This window comes from Anser brachyrhynchus, assembly GCF_964034855.1.
Source record: "Anser brachyrhynchus genome assembly, chromosome: 25".
In the NCBI taxonomy this organism is placed as follows: Eukaryota; Metazoa; Chordata; class Aves; order Anseriformes; family Anatidae; genus Anser; species Anser brachyrhynchus.
This window is the reverse complement of record NC_137718.1, coordinates 7,866,504-7,881,470: the sequence shown is the minus strand read 5'-3', so window position 1 is coordinate 7,881,470 and position 14,967 is coordinate 7,866,504. Positions and strand designations below refer to the sequence as shown.

Below are 14,967 nucleotides of genomic sequence, written 5' to 3'. Positions count from 1 at the left end.
GGGGGGGGGCCGGGGGGGGTCTGGGGCGGGAGGGAGTGGGCGGGGCCCAGGTGGGGCCGCCCCGCAGGTGGGGGCGGGGCTCGGGGGGGGGGGGGGCGGGGCTCGGCGGGGGGCGGGGCTCGGCGGGGGGCGGGGCTCGGCGGGGGGCGGGGCTCGGCGGGGGGCGGGGCTCGGCGGGGGGCGGGGCTCGGCGGGGGGGCGGGGCTCGGCGGGGGGCGGGGCTCGGCGGGGGGGGCGGGGCTCGGCGGGGGGCGGGGCTCGGCGGGGGGCGGGGCTCGGCGGGGGGCGGGGCTCGGCGGGGGGCGGGGCTCGGCGGGGGGCGGGGCTCGGCGGGGGGCGGGGCTCGGCGGGGGGGCGGGGCTCGGCGGGGGGCGGGGCTCGGCGGGGGGGGCGGGGCTCGGCGGGGGGCGGGGCTCGGCGGGGGGCGGGGCTCGGCGGGGGGCGGGGCTCGGCGGGGGGCGGGGCTCGGCGGGGGGCGGGGCTCGGCGGGGGGCGGGGCTCGGCGGGGGGCGGGGCTCGGCGGGGGGCGGGGCTCGGCGGGGGGCGGGGCTCGGCGGGGGGCGGGGCTCGGCGGGGGGCGGGGCGGGGCTCTTCTCCCCAGCCACACCCCGGGGGTCCAAACCGCCCCCCCCCCATTCTGGGCAATCACGGTTATTTGTTAATTGGCAGGATTATTAATAATCAATAATTAATAATTAATAATTAATAACGAAATTAGGATATTATGGCGGGGGGGTTGCTTGTCACCTCCCCAGGGGTCACGCCACTGCTCCCCTAGGGACCCCAGAGCCCCGCAGGGCGCTTCCTCCCGCCAGCGGCCCCTGACCGGCCGCATCCCTCCCCAAAAAGCGCCCAAAAGCCGCTCAGAACCGGACCAAAAGGACAAGACGGGGACGTTCCGACCCCCCGGCTGGAAGCAGCCCCGGCTCGCTGCGTGGCCTGGGCCTGCCTGCGGCTGGGGTGGGCAGCGGGGACGGGGCCTGGAGCAGAGGCAAGGTCCCAGAGGGATTTGGGGGGGATCTGCAGGGCGGGGGGACGCGGCGCATCCTCCCAGAGCGAGGACTGCGGGTACCCAGGAGGCAAGGAGCTTGGCGGGCCCCAACCGACGGAGGACACCAGCGGATCCCTTCGGCAGCAAAAGCAGCCTCGAGCGTGGCAGGACGCGGCCCTGCGGACAGGCGAAGCTTTGGGGACCGCTGGGGGATCCACCCCGGGCCGGCGGAACAGATCTTGGCAAGGGAAGAGCGGGGAAGAGACGGGCCGGGGGCTGCAGGCCGCCGATCCCGGCCGCCGGATGCCCTCTGCTGGGAAGAGCACCGGGAGAGGCTTTGCTGCTGAGCCTGGCCCTAACGGGCGGTAGAACCCTTATTTCTCCCCGAAAAGCCTCCCCACGTGCTGCCATCGCTCAGCACTCCAGGAGAAACAAAAAGTCCCTCTGCTAGGCGAGGCCACGCACCGGACAGCCTGAGAAGCCTTAAACCCACGCAACCCCCCCCTACTGCCAGAGGATCCCAAGTGCAAGAGCCCCATTTCCACCCATTTTTCCAGCCCCACGCTCAGCGCCTGGCCGCATTTGCAGCTTTTTTTGACCTTAGCTTGCTTTTTCCAGTCCCAAATTGTCAGGGAAAGTCGTCACTGAACACACAAGGAGTCCTTCAAATGCTGCCGTGCAGCAGCCAGGAGCCGAGCCACATCGAGCGTGAGGAAAATGATGGGGGCAAAGGCGTCTCCGTGCGTTTCCTAAATGGCGGGGGGTCGATGCAGCTGGGAAGCGGTGCCAAGGGCCACGGAGCACTTCCAAAGGCTGTTTGTCTTCCCTGCTGCCACTCCGCAGATGATGTTCCCAAGCTGAAGACATGTCCAGAGCTGGGGGGGAGGGGGTCAGAAGGCAGAGGCTGGAGGCAAAGGAGGAGACTCAGCTCCACCACGGGGCACGCTGCTGTCCCACAGCCCTTGAGGCACAGCCACCAACCAGGGCCACAAAGCCACCTCCACTCCCTCCTCTCCCCAAACCTTCTGTCCAAGCCTGGCAAGAGGGATGCTCACGCACCCATGCTAGTAACAAAACAAGCAGAGCCGCACTCACCATTCTCCATAGCTGCCGACCCCGGCCACAATGCAAACGAAACGGAAAGGCTCTCGCAAGGACGACCTCTGGAACGAAGCCCCAGGAACGAAATTTCCAGGGTGCTGCTCAGAGCAGGAAAGCTGTCCCCCTGCAGATGGATCCCACCCCAGGAGGAGAAAGACAGCTCTAGGAGTCCGTGCGCATTTGCTTGATTTTATTAGGACCGACACATTCATCGTATGTCACAACGTCACTGATCAATGAGCTTTAGAAAAACCAAAACGCCAGCACCAGCCAGCAAAGTAATGGGGCTTATATAGTAACACTTCTGAAAAGGCTTTAAATGCTTCCTCCCGGCCCTCGTGCCCCCCGCCCCACCCACCCCTTTCCCCCCACCCCAGTTCTCACAGCTTTGATTGTATCCATAAGCATGGTTTGACAAAATGTTTCCCAGCTGCCAGGTTATTCTCACAGAGGCTAAAGAGAACTCAAAAAAAAAAATAAAAGCCCAGGAATTATTTTAACGTTAAAAATAAAATAAAATAAAATAAAAGCAGATATGGCAACACTACTAGTAAAGTGGAATACATCACAGAAACAAAAGTCTTTGCAGGCAACACTGTTTGGATAGGAGAACACTTGATGGGTGAAAAAATGTGAAATTCTAAATTATATACAATAGTATCTAGGGTGGCTTTGAAAAACAGTCTCATTTAATGTGATTCAAGGTTTAACTTGCCATTATCTATTGCTTATTTATTCAGATCTGTAATAACACTTAGAGACAGATGTGTAAAAATGAGACAGTGGAAAAACCGCTTTTCGTATGAAACGCCAAGCGTACGCTCAGTCCGATGTGGAATGTACCTACAGTCATTTCATGTCCAGGGCTCTCATCGCAGCGCTGCTCGGTGCAGATCCGGCTGGTCTACGGCTGTCCCGCATGCCTGGGGCGAGCTCTTTGAAACCGCCCGCAAGCATCTTTCCCTCTGAAACGCGTTTCAAGTGGAAAGTCTTACTTGCCCAGCTGTGAACAGACAGGATCTGAAAACGTCCGGTAGTGAGATGGAAACAGGCACAAGCCCTAATCCTTATGAAGGACGAGATTCAGTTGTTAAATTTTAAGGGGTATCCAATGGCTTTTTCCAGGCACTCTACCAAAGAGCCAGCAGAAAGAAAATCCCTCTCCACTTCCACAAATTTGATGTAGATGGATTTTGGTGAGACACCGGGCTCTACAATGCAGTTCTGAGATAAAAACGCATTGATCCCAACCCACTCTTTGCTGAAGGTTTTGGTGTTTGCCTGAAAATGTAAAAACAGGCACTGCTGGAGAGTCCTGACCTCGGCAATGCCAAGGTAACAGTAGATAATTCGGGCAGACTCCATCTCCACCCCCACCCGGAGAGAAGCCTGCGGTGATGGCACCTCCAGCTCCCCTTGAGTCTCATTGCCAGGATCGGGGCCTCGGTGCTCTGTGAGAGGCGAGTGGGGCTTCTCATGACACTCTTCATACCCAATGGCATACAAGCCCGGGCTTTTGGGGATGCCTCCTGGTAATAAATACTGAACGATATTTCCTCCCGTTGGCTTGGAGTGAGCAATGGGTATCCAGTCAATCTCCATGTGCAGCTCGAGGCACCTTGCTTCACTAATAGTGATCTCTAGGAATTTGTAGTAAACGTTTTTCCAGTTCATTTTCTGTACTCTGGTCATGATAACCCTGCCCTCTGGCTTCTCCGAGTTGAAATACTCCCGGAGCCGTTTGCCAAGGGGCACCTGCGAGCTGATCTCTGCGTAGTGGTAGCGAATGTCCTCCTTCCAGCGCGTGTTGTAACCGATGCCAAAAATGGCCAGTTTGTTAGAGAGATGTAGCCTGGAGAAGTCTGTCCAGCTCTGAAACAGCTCCCACTTCAACTGGACAGACTCCAGGATTTGCATAATGTTCTGCATCACGTCACGCTTCCTGGAAAAATGAACAGAAGGGTAAGCTGTCAGTAACCGCTCGGCTAAAATCAGAGCTGCTAAACCACCCCAGCCAACACACCAGCTTTCAGAAAACACTAATCTGCTGCTCGGCACAAGGCACAGCAGAGAAGGTGCGAGCAGGGCTGCTGCTGTCTGCATGGGGAAGGCTCGATCTCAGCGCTGCTTTACAGAATCTTTATGAATTGGGCAGTGTCAAGGCTGAAAAGACAATTGCGAAAATTCACGTGCTGAGGAGCTGAAGAACCACCACGCTCCACATTTGCTAGACTGCTTTTTAAGCTGTGGGTATTTAATTACTGTATACATCCTACATTGCTACACGAATTTCCAGACTGCAACACCACACTGATGTCTTTTAATTAACCTCATCAAAAACAAAACAAAAAAACTCTCAGAGAAGAAACTGAACTCCATCCAATCCCCTCTAGCAAACTGTGCTTTCTGCTGGAAATAACCCGGAGAAGAAAACGTGAGCTGCCCTGCTGAGAGATCTCCAAGTTCAGGTTCAGAGAAAGATTTCTGCTCTTATTGCTACCACCACACCCAGAACCACGCTGTAGAAATGTACCTGTATTGCTTAAAAGCAACTGCAAGCATTTCTCTGGTACTACTAAATTAATGTGAACTTTTTTTTTTTAACAGATGCATGTACAGCCCTGAAATACTTTGCTTCAGCTTGTCCTGCTGTTTCCTCACAGAAGTCTAAGTGCATTTGCCTTCACCTTGCTCAAAAAAAAAACCAAAAAAACCCAGAACTTCCTTTCTTCTTGAAGCAAAAGGGTTGTCTGTTTTTACCTCCATGCTTCCATAATTCCAAAAATGGAAATGGATTTTGTTTCAGCTTCCCAAATAAAAAAAAAAGTTTGCAAGCACAGTGAGCAACTACAGTGAAGACCAGGGCTGACTTTTCCAGAGCAATCCCCCTCTTTTCCTCTTACCTAAGGCTCTCGTTTCAACCAGCTGCATGCAGACATCCTCTTCTTGCTTATTTGGAAAATTACTATCTTGCCCAGAAGCTGTGCGTGCACATCAGCACGCGGTCCATCAAAGACAACTGAAGCTGCATCCCTAATTTGTTACCAACACTCACATGCTTCCACCTAAGTCATTACCCTGAAATTAGTGTCAGCGAACAACGGGTTGTAATTGTAAAAACACAAAACAAGCCAAGGAGATCCAAAGGCTTGCTGCCAGCACTGGGCAAGAAACAGGGCTCCCGGGACGTGGAGAACTCACCCAGGCCACAAACCACAACCCAAATCCACCCACGACAAGTGCGCCTCTGCAGAGCAGAAGATGCAAGCGAAGATTCCCTACTCCACAGCTCGCTGCTGGATCGGGACACAAGCGAAGCATTAAGCTGCACCATGGTGCATATCTGAAATCCCTCCAGAGATCAAATAAAGAAGCGCTTGCATTACTAAAGATTTCTTTTGGCTGCTAATAACAACGCCAGTGTCAAAGTAAGTTTCGCTGCAGGGATTCACACATTGCTAAGCGATCAGGCAGGAGCATTTGCATACATCTGAAGTAAGCTGAACAGCTTCATTCAGGATGAATGAGACACTTCGAACATAATTAGTAGACAGAACTATTGATTTTGAGAATTCTTGCCCTATAATCCAAGTCATAGGAAGATAGCACAATACTGTTGGTAACTGAGAAACATCTTGGTCCAGCCAAGGTCATTTGAGAGCTAGCTCCACTCAACTCTCCTCACCTACCTGTTACACTACATCTGTAAATCTGCACTGCAATCATACAGGTGTCACCACATCCCAGAGAAGATCAGGGGCTGAAGCTACTGGATGCGTTTTCTCCTCCTACTTCCCATCAGAACAACATAATGCACCTCAGTCCCTGCAGCGGGTGACAGAGCTTTCTTCTGCAGGGTGCACATGAACTCCCTTCTTCGTACGGGCTCTTACCACCCACCTCTGCCGATTCATCATGGACCAGCACCAAAGGCAGCAGAGCTGCACAAGCATGCAGTAAGTGAGGAGCTGCCAAAAGCTTCTTCTTTTTACCTGAGGCAACTTGTGTTTGCTGTGTTCACGAAGATTGCTTTAATTCCCTAAAATCAGCCTTCTGTAACAGCTCCCTATAGAGTTAGGGCATAAGACTGGTGAGACAGTAAGGTCAGAAGTATCAACCGGTTATGAAACAACTCCTTAAGCAATAGCAGACAACACCCCACAAACTGCACAGGACAGACACGGGGCTGAGATTCTCACAGTTACTTTTCTGCCCAAAAAATCTCTACATGGAACACAGGCAGGTTATAAAGGTATCTCTTTCCACTTTTGCATTATATTGATCTAACGGTTCAAAGGAAAAAAAGGGTTGGGAGCTTCAGACCCTTTCCACAGTGCGAGAGGGGTTCAATCATTCAATCAACTTCACAGCTTCTCAGCTCAAAAAGCTTTTTTTTTTTTTTTCCTCTAGGTGCTGCACATCCAAATCAAGCCTAGTATGCTCCAGCTTACTTTACAGGGACAAAAATGAAGAGGCAACAGCATCCCAAGTTTTATCTATTTTACTCAGAGGACTGCTGGGGACTGACTTCAGTTTGCCAGGCAGGTGGTTCAACTCCACAGTGAAGTTTAATATAAAGGAACACGGACTGGCACACTGCGTTTTCCCAAATGCAACACATGATTTTGGGAAAGCTCTCCAACTGCTGGGTTTACTCTAAGCTATCCATTTCTTCCTTGGCAGACTGAAGTCGGCCTGGTCTCAGGACTGTTACGCTCCCTGCTGAACAACTTTACACGTGTTAGGTGACCACTGGCTCTGCAAGCTTCACACAAGCCCAAGCCCAACACACTGAGTCTGAGCAGCCCAGGTCGAAATCACTCACTCTACCCAGTGAGAGGTAGGGCTTTATCCGTCTAGCATGCAGTGTATTTCAGCTTTCTAGCAGCAGCAATCTTGCCAACCAAGCAGAAGAATGTCTGGATAAACCTTAAAAGGCATTTTGGTAAGTGCATCACTACTGTGATCAACACATAACAGAGTTTGTAGAGCACTAAGGAGGGAACCTGCTTGGAAAGCACAGGATAAGAGCCAGAGGTTGTTAAAAACACCTGTTGCATTGTCAACAAACTCTTATTTTAAATTACTTCTAAGAAGTCACTTCCACTTTCCCCAGCCTAGCAGCAGAAGAGAAGGCAAGGAGAGAAACGCCATACAAGAAAAGCGCATGAGTATTTACTTCAAATACATTTATGTTTACAAACCCTACAGCATACAAGCCTGAACTTTTTCAATGGATAAAAGTGGAAAGAACATTCTCTATAGCTTTCCTGATGCTTCTTCAGATGCTGAGCAGCAGTGTCACTACGCTTGAAGATGTCATCTCAGACTTGCACTTTAGACTTTTGGAAGTGTAAGTTCATCCTCTGGGGACAAGACACACAAGGTGACATAGTAAACAGCTGGCTCAGTGCAGGGCTGTGCAACAGCAGCCTGTTTTTACCAGCGTTACACATTCATTCCATTAAAGAGAGACAGCCAAACTCAGTTTAAGGAAACGGTCCCATCCAAACTCAGATACATGAGAACACAGTGTGGGTAGATTTTCATTCAACAGTGAAGGAAAGAAGCTAGGAACAAAAAAAAAAAAAAGCCACCTTTATTAATTACACCATAAATACTATTGCTAAGCTTAGTTCAGCATAAAATAGAGCTGAAGCTCTGGTAAAAAAAAAAATTAGTCACTCATCAAACAACTCCTGCTTGGAACAAGAATAACTTCACTAGAGACAATCTCCAGCAGCACCTCACATATCAGAGAAGATACGGGCTTCCCATGGAGGGAATCTATCAGCTTGAGCACAGAGGAAGCAGTAGGGAAAAAGAAATGTTAAAAAAATGCTCTGCTTTTCATTTTAGCATCTCCCCTTCCCACTTACACCAGGATTCAACAGCTCAGCAGCAGTCCCACTGCTGAGCTTCATTTTCCCAGTCCCCACCCAGCATGTCCAGGTATAAGGGCACTCTGCACCTTGACCAAAACACTGGCTGATGAAAAATGGTACCAAGTACCCCCAAATCATGCTACAGTCACGACTACACACGGGGCCAAGCCCAGCAACTGGGAAGCATGCAGTACTGTAGCTGTGCTCCCCCATTCTCCAGAGCCAAGAGCTTAAGGCACAGCTAACTCTGTGAAGACAGCCCCTCCTTTCACAGGCATGCAAAATTTGGGCAGGGGAATGACACACTGGGTAGGGGCGCAATTGAGTGGGAACTGGGAATAAACCTGTATAAATAAAGCTGTATATGTATATGGAATAAAGCTGTAGTTTTGCAATCACTTACACCGCAGCTCTGTCCTGCTAGGTAACAGCTAAATTAATGTGATGTGGCTCAAGCACAGGCAGCTGCTCTGCCAGAACACAGAGCTGAGAGTGCTTCTTGTCTTTCTGCTGGTTGCAGGAAGACAGAAACACCTAACATGGCACGGTCAGTAGAAGCCGAACTGTTATTTCTCTCTCTCTTTAGAACAAGGAAACAAAATCTGAGCAAGTAAAGAGTTTACCCTGGTTCAGCCCTGTGACACACAGGGCCATCTCATTTTCCATCTGCAGAAGGTGCCCTAGAGCTGCATTTTACCACGTTGCATACTACGACCCTCAGCACCTGGCTCAGACTGGTCATCTGCACTTCCTTCTCAGAAGCTTTTGCAACTCAAATGAGGAAAGTCTCAAGACTTGGTGCAAATTTATTCTCAGGCACTGTTTCTAAACAAAAGCAGACTTCAAAGAAACTGAAACAGCTGGTTTCAGTGAAGGATCTAACTCCCCAGGCTTTTTCTATTTCATCTTCCAAAAGCCTGCAGTGAAAAAAACAAACTCCTCAAATTTAAAATAGTAGAACAGCATCCTAAGTAGCATTTCACTTTTCAAAACAGTTTACTGGGAGGCAGTAGCATGCCAAGGGAATGTAACAGCATGGCCAACAGGGGAGAGTCCACCTGACAGAGTAGTTGTTTTAAAGAGTAGTTGTTTTCTATCTGAAGTCAAGAGGTGCAGTGCTGTCAGTGCTAACAGGCTGTGCAGCTTGCTTGGAGATACAAGGCACTAAGTTTGTTGGTGCATAACCAGGTCCTGGTGCTGGCTAAACTCCAGGAAGAGCTCAACCCCTGGCACACAGCAGGCAGAAGCAAAGCACGCTGTCTTGCTTCTGCAGACCTCTGGTCTGTTGATAGCAATGGTGACTTCTTATGTGTATGTTTTATCGGAAGAAGAATAGTCAGAAAAAATTCCAGTGCTCAGAGAGCTCAGTATTAAAGCCTGAAGCTGTGCACTTGTAGTGGAAAGATAAGTTTCCTATAGCAAGCACGTTAGAGACACCCTCGCCTTCATCCCTCCTGTTAGGGAAATAATCTTTATGTGTTTTCTACAACCATGCTCCCATGTTTTTCTACAAGCTGCTCAGCTCAGCTCCTGGAATCTGCTCCCTCATAAGGGGAGCAAAGGATTCCTGCTGGATTGCTGCTGGTTTTCACAGTGCCACGCTCAGCCTCAGGAGGCTACCACCTATGGAGGTGATAGCACTGCAGAGAAATCCCTTCCAAAACCCCATGGGAGGGAGAAGCAAAGACAGCAATTTAGGAACACATGTGCAAATAGCCAGGCATCTCCACACTGGAAATTCTCCATTTTAAACATCTCAACACAAGATTCACCAGAAAACGTGAATGTATCTTCTCAGAACACATCATCACTTCCACCAATTTTACTGAGATTATTTCAGCTTTAACTTTCCACATGCCCAAGAAAGCAGACAAACTGGAGGCCTGTGTTCTTTGAAATAAGCTACATGCATTTTAAAACACCGTCCAAAAACATGAATAAGTTTGGCATCTATTTATTCTCGGCAGCTTTCAAAATTAGACATTTTTCTCCTTTTTTTTTTTTTTTTTTAAGTTTTTAAAAGTTTTTTAAGTTAAAGATAATAAATACCCAGCTTATCTACAGTATCTGTCAGGCTTCTCCAGACTGCTTGTAATCACTCCAATCTGAATGTTCATTTCCTTATCTGATTTCCAACTGCTGATTTTCCAATTGCTGATCAGCAATTTCCAATTGCTGATTCCAACTGCTGACAACTGCTGAGGTGCTAAACTGGACAAAGTAAACCCTGGCACACCAGCATGCAGCAATCTTCCACTTTTCAAACCCCTAACTTGAAAATCTGCTTTTGACACTGCTGGGCCACACTGCCCAACCACATGAAGTTTAGCAAGAATGCGTGCCAGATTCTTTACCTGGGAGGGGACAACCCTGTCTATACGTACAGCCTGGGGGACAAGAGGCTGGAAAGCAGCTGCAGAAAGAGATCTGGGGGTTCTGGTTGACAGCAAGGTGAAGACAGGTCAACAGAGTGCTCTGGCAGCCAAAAGGGCCAACCGCACCCTGGGGTGCCTCAGGCACGGCGCTGCTAGCTGGCGCCAAGGGAAGGGACTGTCCGGCTGCGCTCTGCCTGGTGAGGCCTCACCTCAGGCACTGTGTGCAGGTTTGGGCACCACAGTATGAAAAGGACATAAAACTACTAGAGAGTGCCCAAAGGAGGGCTAAAAAGATAGTGAAGGGTCTGGAGGGGAAGACGTGTGAGGAGCAGCTGAGGTCCCTTGGTTTGTTCAGCCCAGAGCAGAGCAGGCCGAGGGGAGGCCTCATGGCGGCCTGCAGCTCCCTCACGAGGGGAGCGGAGGGGCAGGCGCTGAGCTCTGCTCTCTGGGGACAGCGACAGGACCCGAGGGAACGGCATGGAGCTGGGACAGGGGAGGGTCAGGCTGGGGGTTAGGGAAAGGTTCTGCACCCAGAGGGTGGTCGGGCACTGGGACAGGCTCCCCAGAGATGTGGTCACAGAATTGAGCCTGTCAGAGGTCAAGAGGCGTTTGGACAACGCTCTCAGACACATGGACTGATGTTTGGGTTGTCCTGTGTGAACCCAGGAGCTGGACTCGATGATCCTTATGGGTCCCTTCCAACTTAGGGTATTCTATGATTCTATAACACCTTCTACTTCACATCCCTGACAGTGCAGAAGGCATGAAGAACGCTTATTTACTTCTTTGCTTTTCATTGCTTGATGTAGCGAAACAGCATATTTTTCAGGTTTCTTTACAGCTTTAAAAGACACAATCTGAGTTGGTTTGATCTGAGTCTGACTTCCTTGCTCCTCAGAGGGGAGAAAAAAAGCCACTTTCTGCAAATCACTGTGTTGGAAAATGCTCTGTGTTTCCACTGAGCACGTAAGATTGGCTTTTCACCTGCATGCTTCACAAAATGCCCAAGAGTTCAGAGACACCCGTGAATTTTAGAGAGCTTGGGAGGAGAAAATAAAACCCCAGCTCTGGACAGTCTGATCCAGCCATGCATCTACACAACAGAAATCTGGAAGAGAAGATCAGATAGTATGAACGCACCACATGCTCCTCTGAGCCTTGACCTCAGAACATTCAGGTTTATTTTCAATGCAACTCCCTAAGGCACATCCTGAACGTGAAATTAACCGTGAGGAGCTTCTTAGGGCTGTTCTAAGAGGCGACAATAATGATTAGAATGAAAAAAAAATATTTTTCTCCAGTTGCTAACTGGAATTTGCTCTACATTAAGGAAAACAAAAGTGACCATCAGGTACAGGCTAATCCTGGAAAATGAATCTGAAGAGAGGAATTTGATGAAGCTAAGCCATTACAAAGGTCACTTTAAAAAAAAAGACTTGGGAGATTTTTTTTAAAAAATTACTCAGTTATAGTAAAAAAAAAAAACTGTTACATTACTAGCTAGGGACACTTTGTAGATGTGTACAGCAATGATGAATTATCATCATACACAAGCTCACTTTCCAGCATAGGAAATACCGTATTTGCTTTAGCCAACCCTATAAAAGGGTTGGTGGTGTAAGACACCATGGTCCACATGTGTTCCCACCCTAAAGGGCCTGCAAGCCAATTTGAAATAGCTCAGTTCATCACATTCTGATCTACAGTTACCCTACGAGTATTAAAACACGAGAGGCTGGAAGAAAGTAGCCCTGGTCTGAAGAAATACGGCACAATTCCTTTCATTTTTTGAAACACTCTGTGTTATTGTTGGCGAGGCAATGGAGATTCACATGCTCAAAACATTTTAAATGCTCCAGTATTTGTCAGATTAAACCAATCCAAAAGGTTACAAGTCAGATCTGGAAAGTTATAAAAATAAAAATCACGAGCTTTGGCATGCCTTCCCACCAAGGAGGGGAAATGCATGAACTTTTCATGCAAGCATTACTCACACCAAGCCAAGTCAACAATACACACTACTACAGAGATGGTGTCTCGTCAGTCTCTTTCCTCCACTTCACCTGTATCCTCCTTTTGATCCATTTTAAATATCTAGTCACTGTGCATCATTGCACATGTAAACACCTAGGTATCCAAGTTATGATCCTGTAATTGGTTTAGTGGAAAAAAAATGTTACAACATAAAGACTGCTTTATAAAAAAAAAAAGTTATTTTTCCTTATGTCCAAAGGGGCAAAATTCAGGCAAGTTCAAGCAGATGGAAAAAACAGATTATAAATAGATTGAAGAGTTTGGACTCAACTCATGACAACTGCAGCCTGCCCACACACATCCCTAACAGTTCTGATGTGTATTTTATCCACGTTGTAAGTCCTTGCATTCATGCAGTGAGTCTTATTTGCTGTATGATGAAGCCAAGAATGGACAAAGTTGTGAAGCTTTTCAGATGTTCTGAGGTAACTGGAATAATGCATAAAGCAGATTCAACTGTATGAATAGTCTTGCACAATGTATTTATAATTATAATCAGAAGTTTCAAATATCCTCCCTCCTGCACAATATCCCCAGGGAAATACATTCCAGGGTAAAACATTCATAAATTACTTACTGAGTGTCTTCTGAAGATTCCTGTTTTATCTTTAATGTTCTTTTTGTGGTAGGCATTTCATCTGAAAGGTAGAATTCCAACACACGGTTATGTTTTAAATAATGTTCCTGGTGTTTTTTTTTTCTTCCCTTTTTTTTTTTTTTTGTGTCTCTGTGTGTGTGTTTTTTAAGGCTGAAATTAAAATCAAACTTGCTTCTTAAGTCCACTAAATTCTGCCACATACACAAGACAGCTCCAGATCCTACACCCTTCTTACAAGAAAAAAAAATAATTCTTTTATATGACATGGTCAGTTACAAGATCTGAATCTCTCTCTGCAAGTGCAAAACCTTTCGAGGACAATAGCATAATTCCTGTTATTAAATCACAAGTCAATTTAATTACGAACTACATTGTGGGGAAAAAAAAAAAAAAGAAGAGAGACTATTCTGCTTTCAATGGCACATTTGAAGAGCAAGCACCAGAACAAATGCATCTGTATTCCATTTGGATTTTGTGTGCTAAATGCTTTTCTCATAACTTCTCTGAACATTAAGAATATTGTAAGCCTAAGTGCACCCAAATGCCTCTGTAATACAACTGAATGAAAATGGTGACAAACTAGGAGACCACAGTTTGAGTCACCAGAACAACTAGATGGAATTAGCTGTCATTTACTTATGTTTTGAAACATCATCATCTCCCCACCATTTCTCTCCTAAGAGAAATCCTCTCACCATATTTCTGACTCCTAAACTCCTTAGGGAAGAACTCTAAGAGAACTAGAATATGGTTAATTTGTAAGTTGGCTGTTTTAATATCAAATTGCAATTCAATCCTCTTTCGAAGCATCTGCATTCACTGGTCCCCTGAACACAGATGTGTATAGGTATGTGACTGCAACTCCAGTTCCTGTTCAGCCTACAAATCACAAGGAAAGGCACACCAACAGCTTTTCCCCCAATTCATCTTCTAACTACTGCCTCACCTGAGTCTCTGCTGAATTTGATCAACTTCAAGTTTCTGACATGAAATAAGACCTGTTTCTCTATGCTTACACAAGGGAAGAACACGCACCATAAGGTCCATAGCTCAAGAGATACAAATATGCTTAAGGAAACCCACTTTTCCACTGCAGCTGGACAAAACTGCCCAGATTCATGTGCTTTCTTTTTTGATTAAGAATATGGTCGTTGGCTCCATTTGACGACATTAAATAAACCACAGGCAACAAGCAAATCTCCAAATCAATTAATGTACTGATTCTTACGCAGAGAAACTGATACCACTAATTCAAGCAGGAAAAGCATGTGAGCTTGCTTACTTTTTGAAAGCCACATCTGGACATAAGCATATTTACATGTTTAAAGCAAACATACCAGTTAGGACAAATGGGAAGAAGGAAAAACATTCTTATAGTCCTTGGTATCAACAGCAGCAGCTTGGACATTGTTGACCTGACCTTGTTCACCCCTCTGATTATTACCCATTAGTGATAATTCAGGCTGGCAGAAATGAAATTGCTGAGAGAAGCCTGAGGGCTATCAAAAGGGACTTCAGGGGATTGGGGTGGTTGCTGGATGGAATGGGTGTGCAGGTGGTGTTTTCCTCAATCCCTTCAGTGGTGGGGAGGGATACTGAGCAGACCTGGAAGGCCCAGCTGATTAATACATGGCTGAGAGGCTGGTGCTGTCACAGCAATTTTGGCTTTTTTTTTGATCATGGGGAGGTTTACTCGGCACCTGGCCTCATGGCTCCTGATGGGTCCCACCTGTCCCAAAGGGGAAAACAGACTCTAGCCCGAGAACTGGCAGGGCTCATCAAGAGGGCTTTAAACTACGTATAAAGGGGGTTGGGGGGAAAAGAGACTCGACAGAGATAAGCCTGGTGGAGCAGTCCCAGGGTTGAGGGCGAAGGCAATGGTGCAACTCAAGTGCATCTACGCCAATGCACGCAGCATGGGCAACAAACAGGAGGAGCTGGAAGCCATTGTGCAGCAGGCAAACTATGACCTAGTCGCCATCA

General features: G+C 48.0%; 1 protein-coding gene across 7 annotated transcripts in view; it reads right to left on the bottom strand.

Annotated features, from left to right (window-relative positions):
* Positions 1-2,241: 2,241 nt before the first annotated feature.
* Positions 2,242-14,967, bottom strand: part of MSANTD2 (Myb/SANT DNA binding domain containing 2) — a 30,197-nt gene continuing 17,471 nt past the window's right edge. For 2 of the 7 annotated variants that reach the window (XM_080567585.1, XM_080567586.1), the window contains exons 4-5: positions 12,964-13,024; positions 2,242-4,034 (exon numbers count right to left, since the gene is read on the bottom strand). In XM_080567585.1, coding sequence (XP_080423711.1) covers positions 3,176-4,034; positions 12,964-13,024 — 920 coding nt within the window. In that variant the 3' untranslated portion in view covers positions 2,242-3,175. Of the gene's footprint in view, positions 4,035-4,239; positions 7,459-12,963; positions 13,025-14,967 lie in introns of those variants that run through there. The other 5 variants (XM_080567589.1, XM_080567588.1, XM_080567587.1 and 2 more) reach the window with 4 other exon arrangements.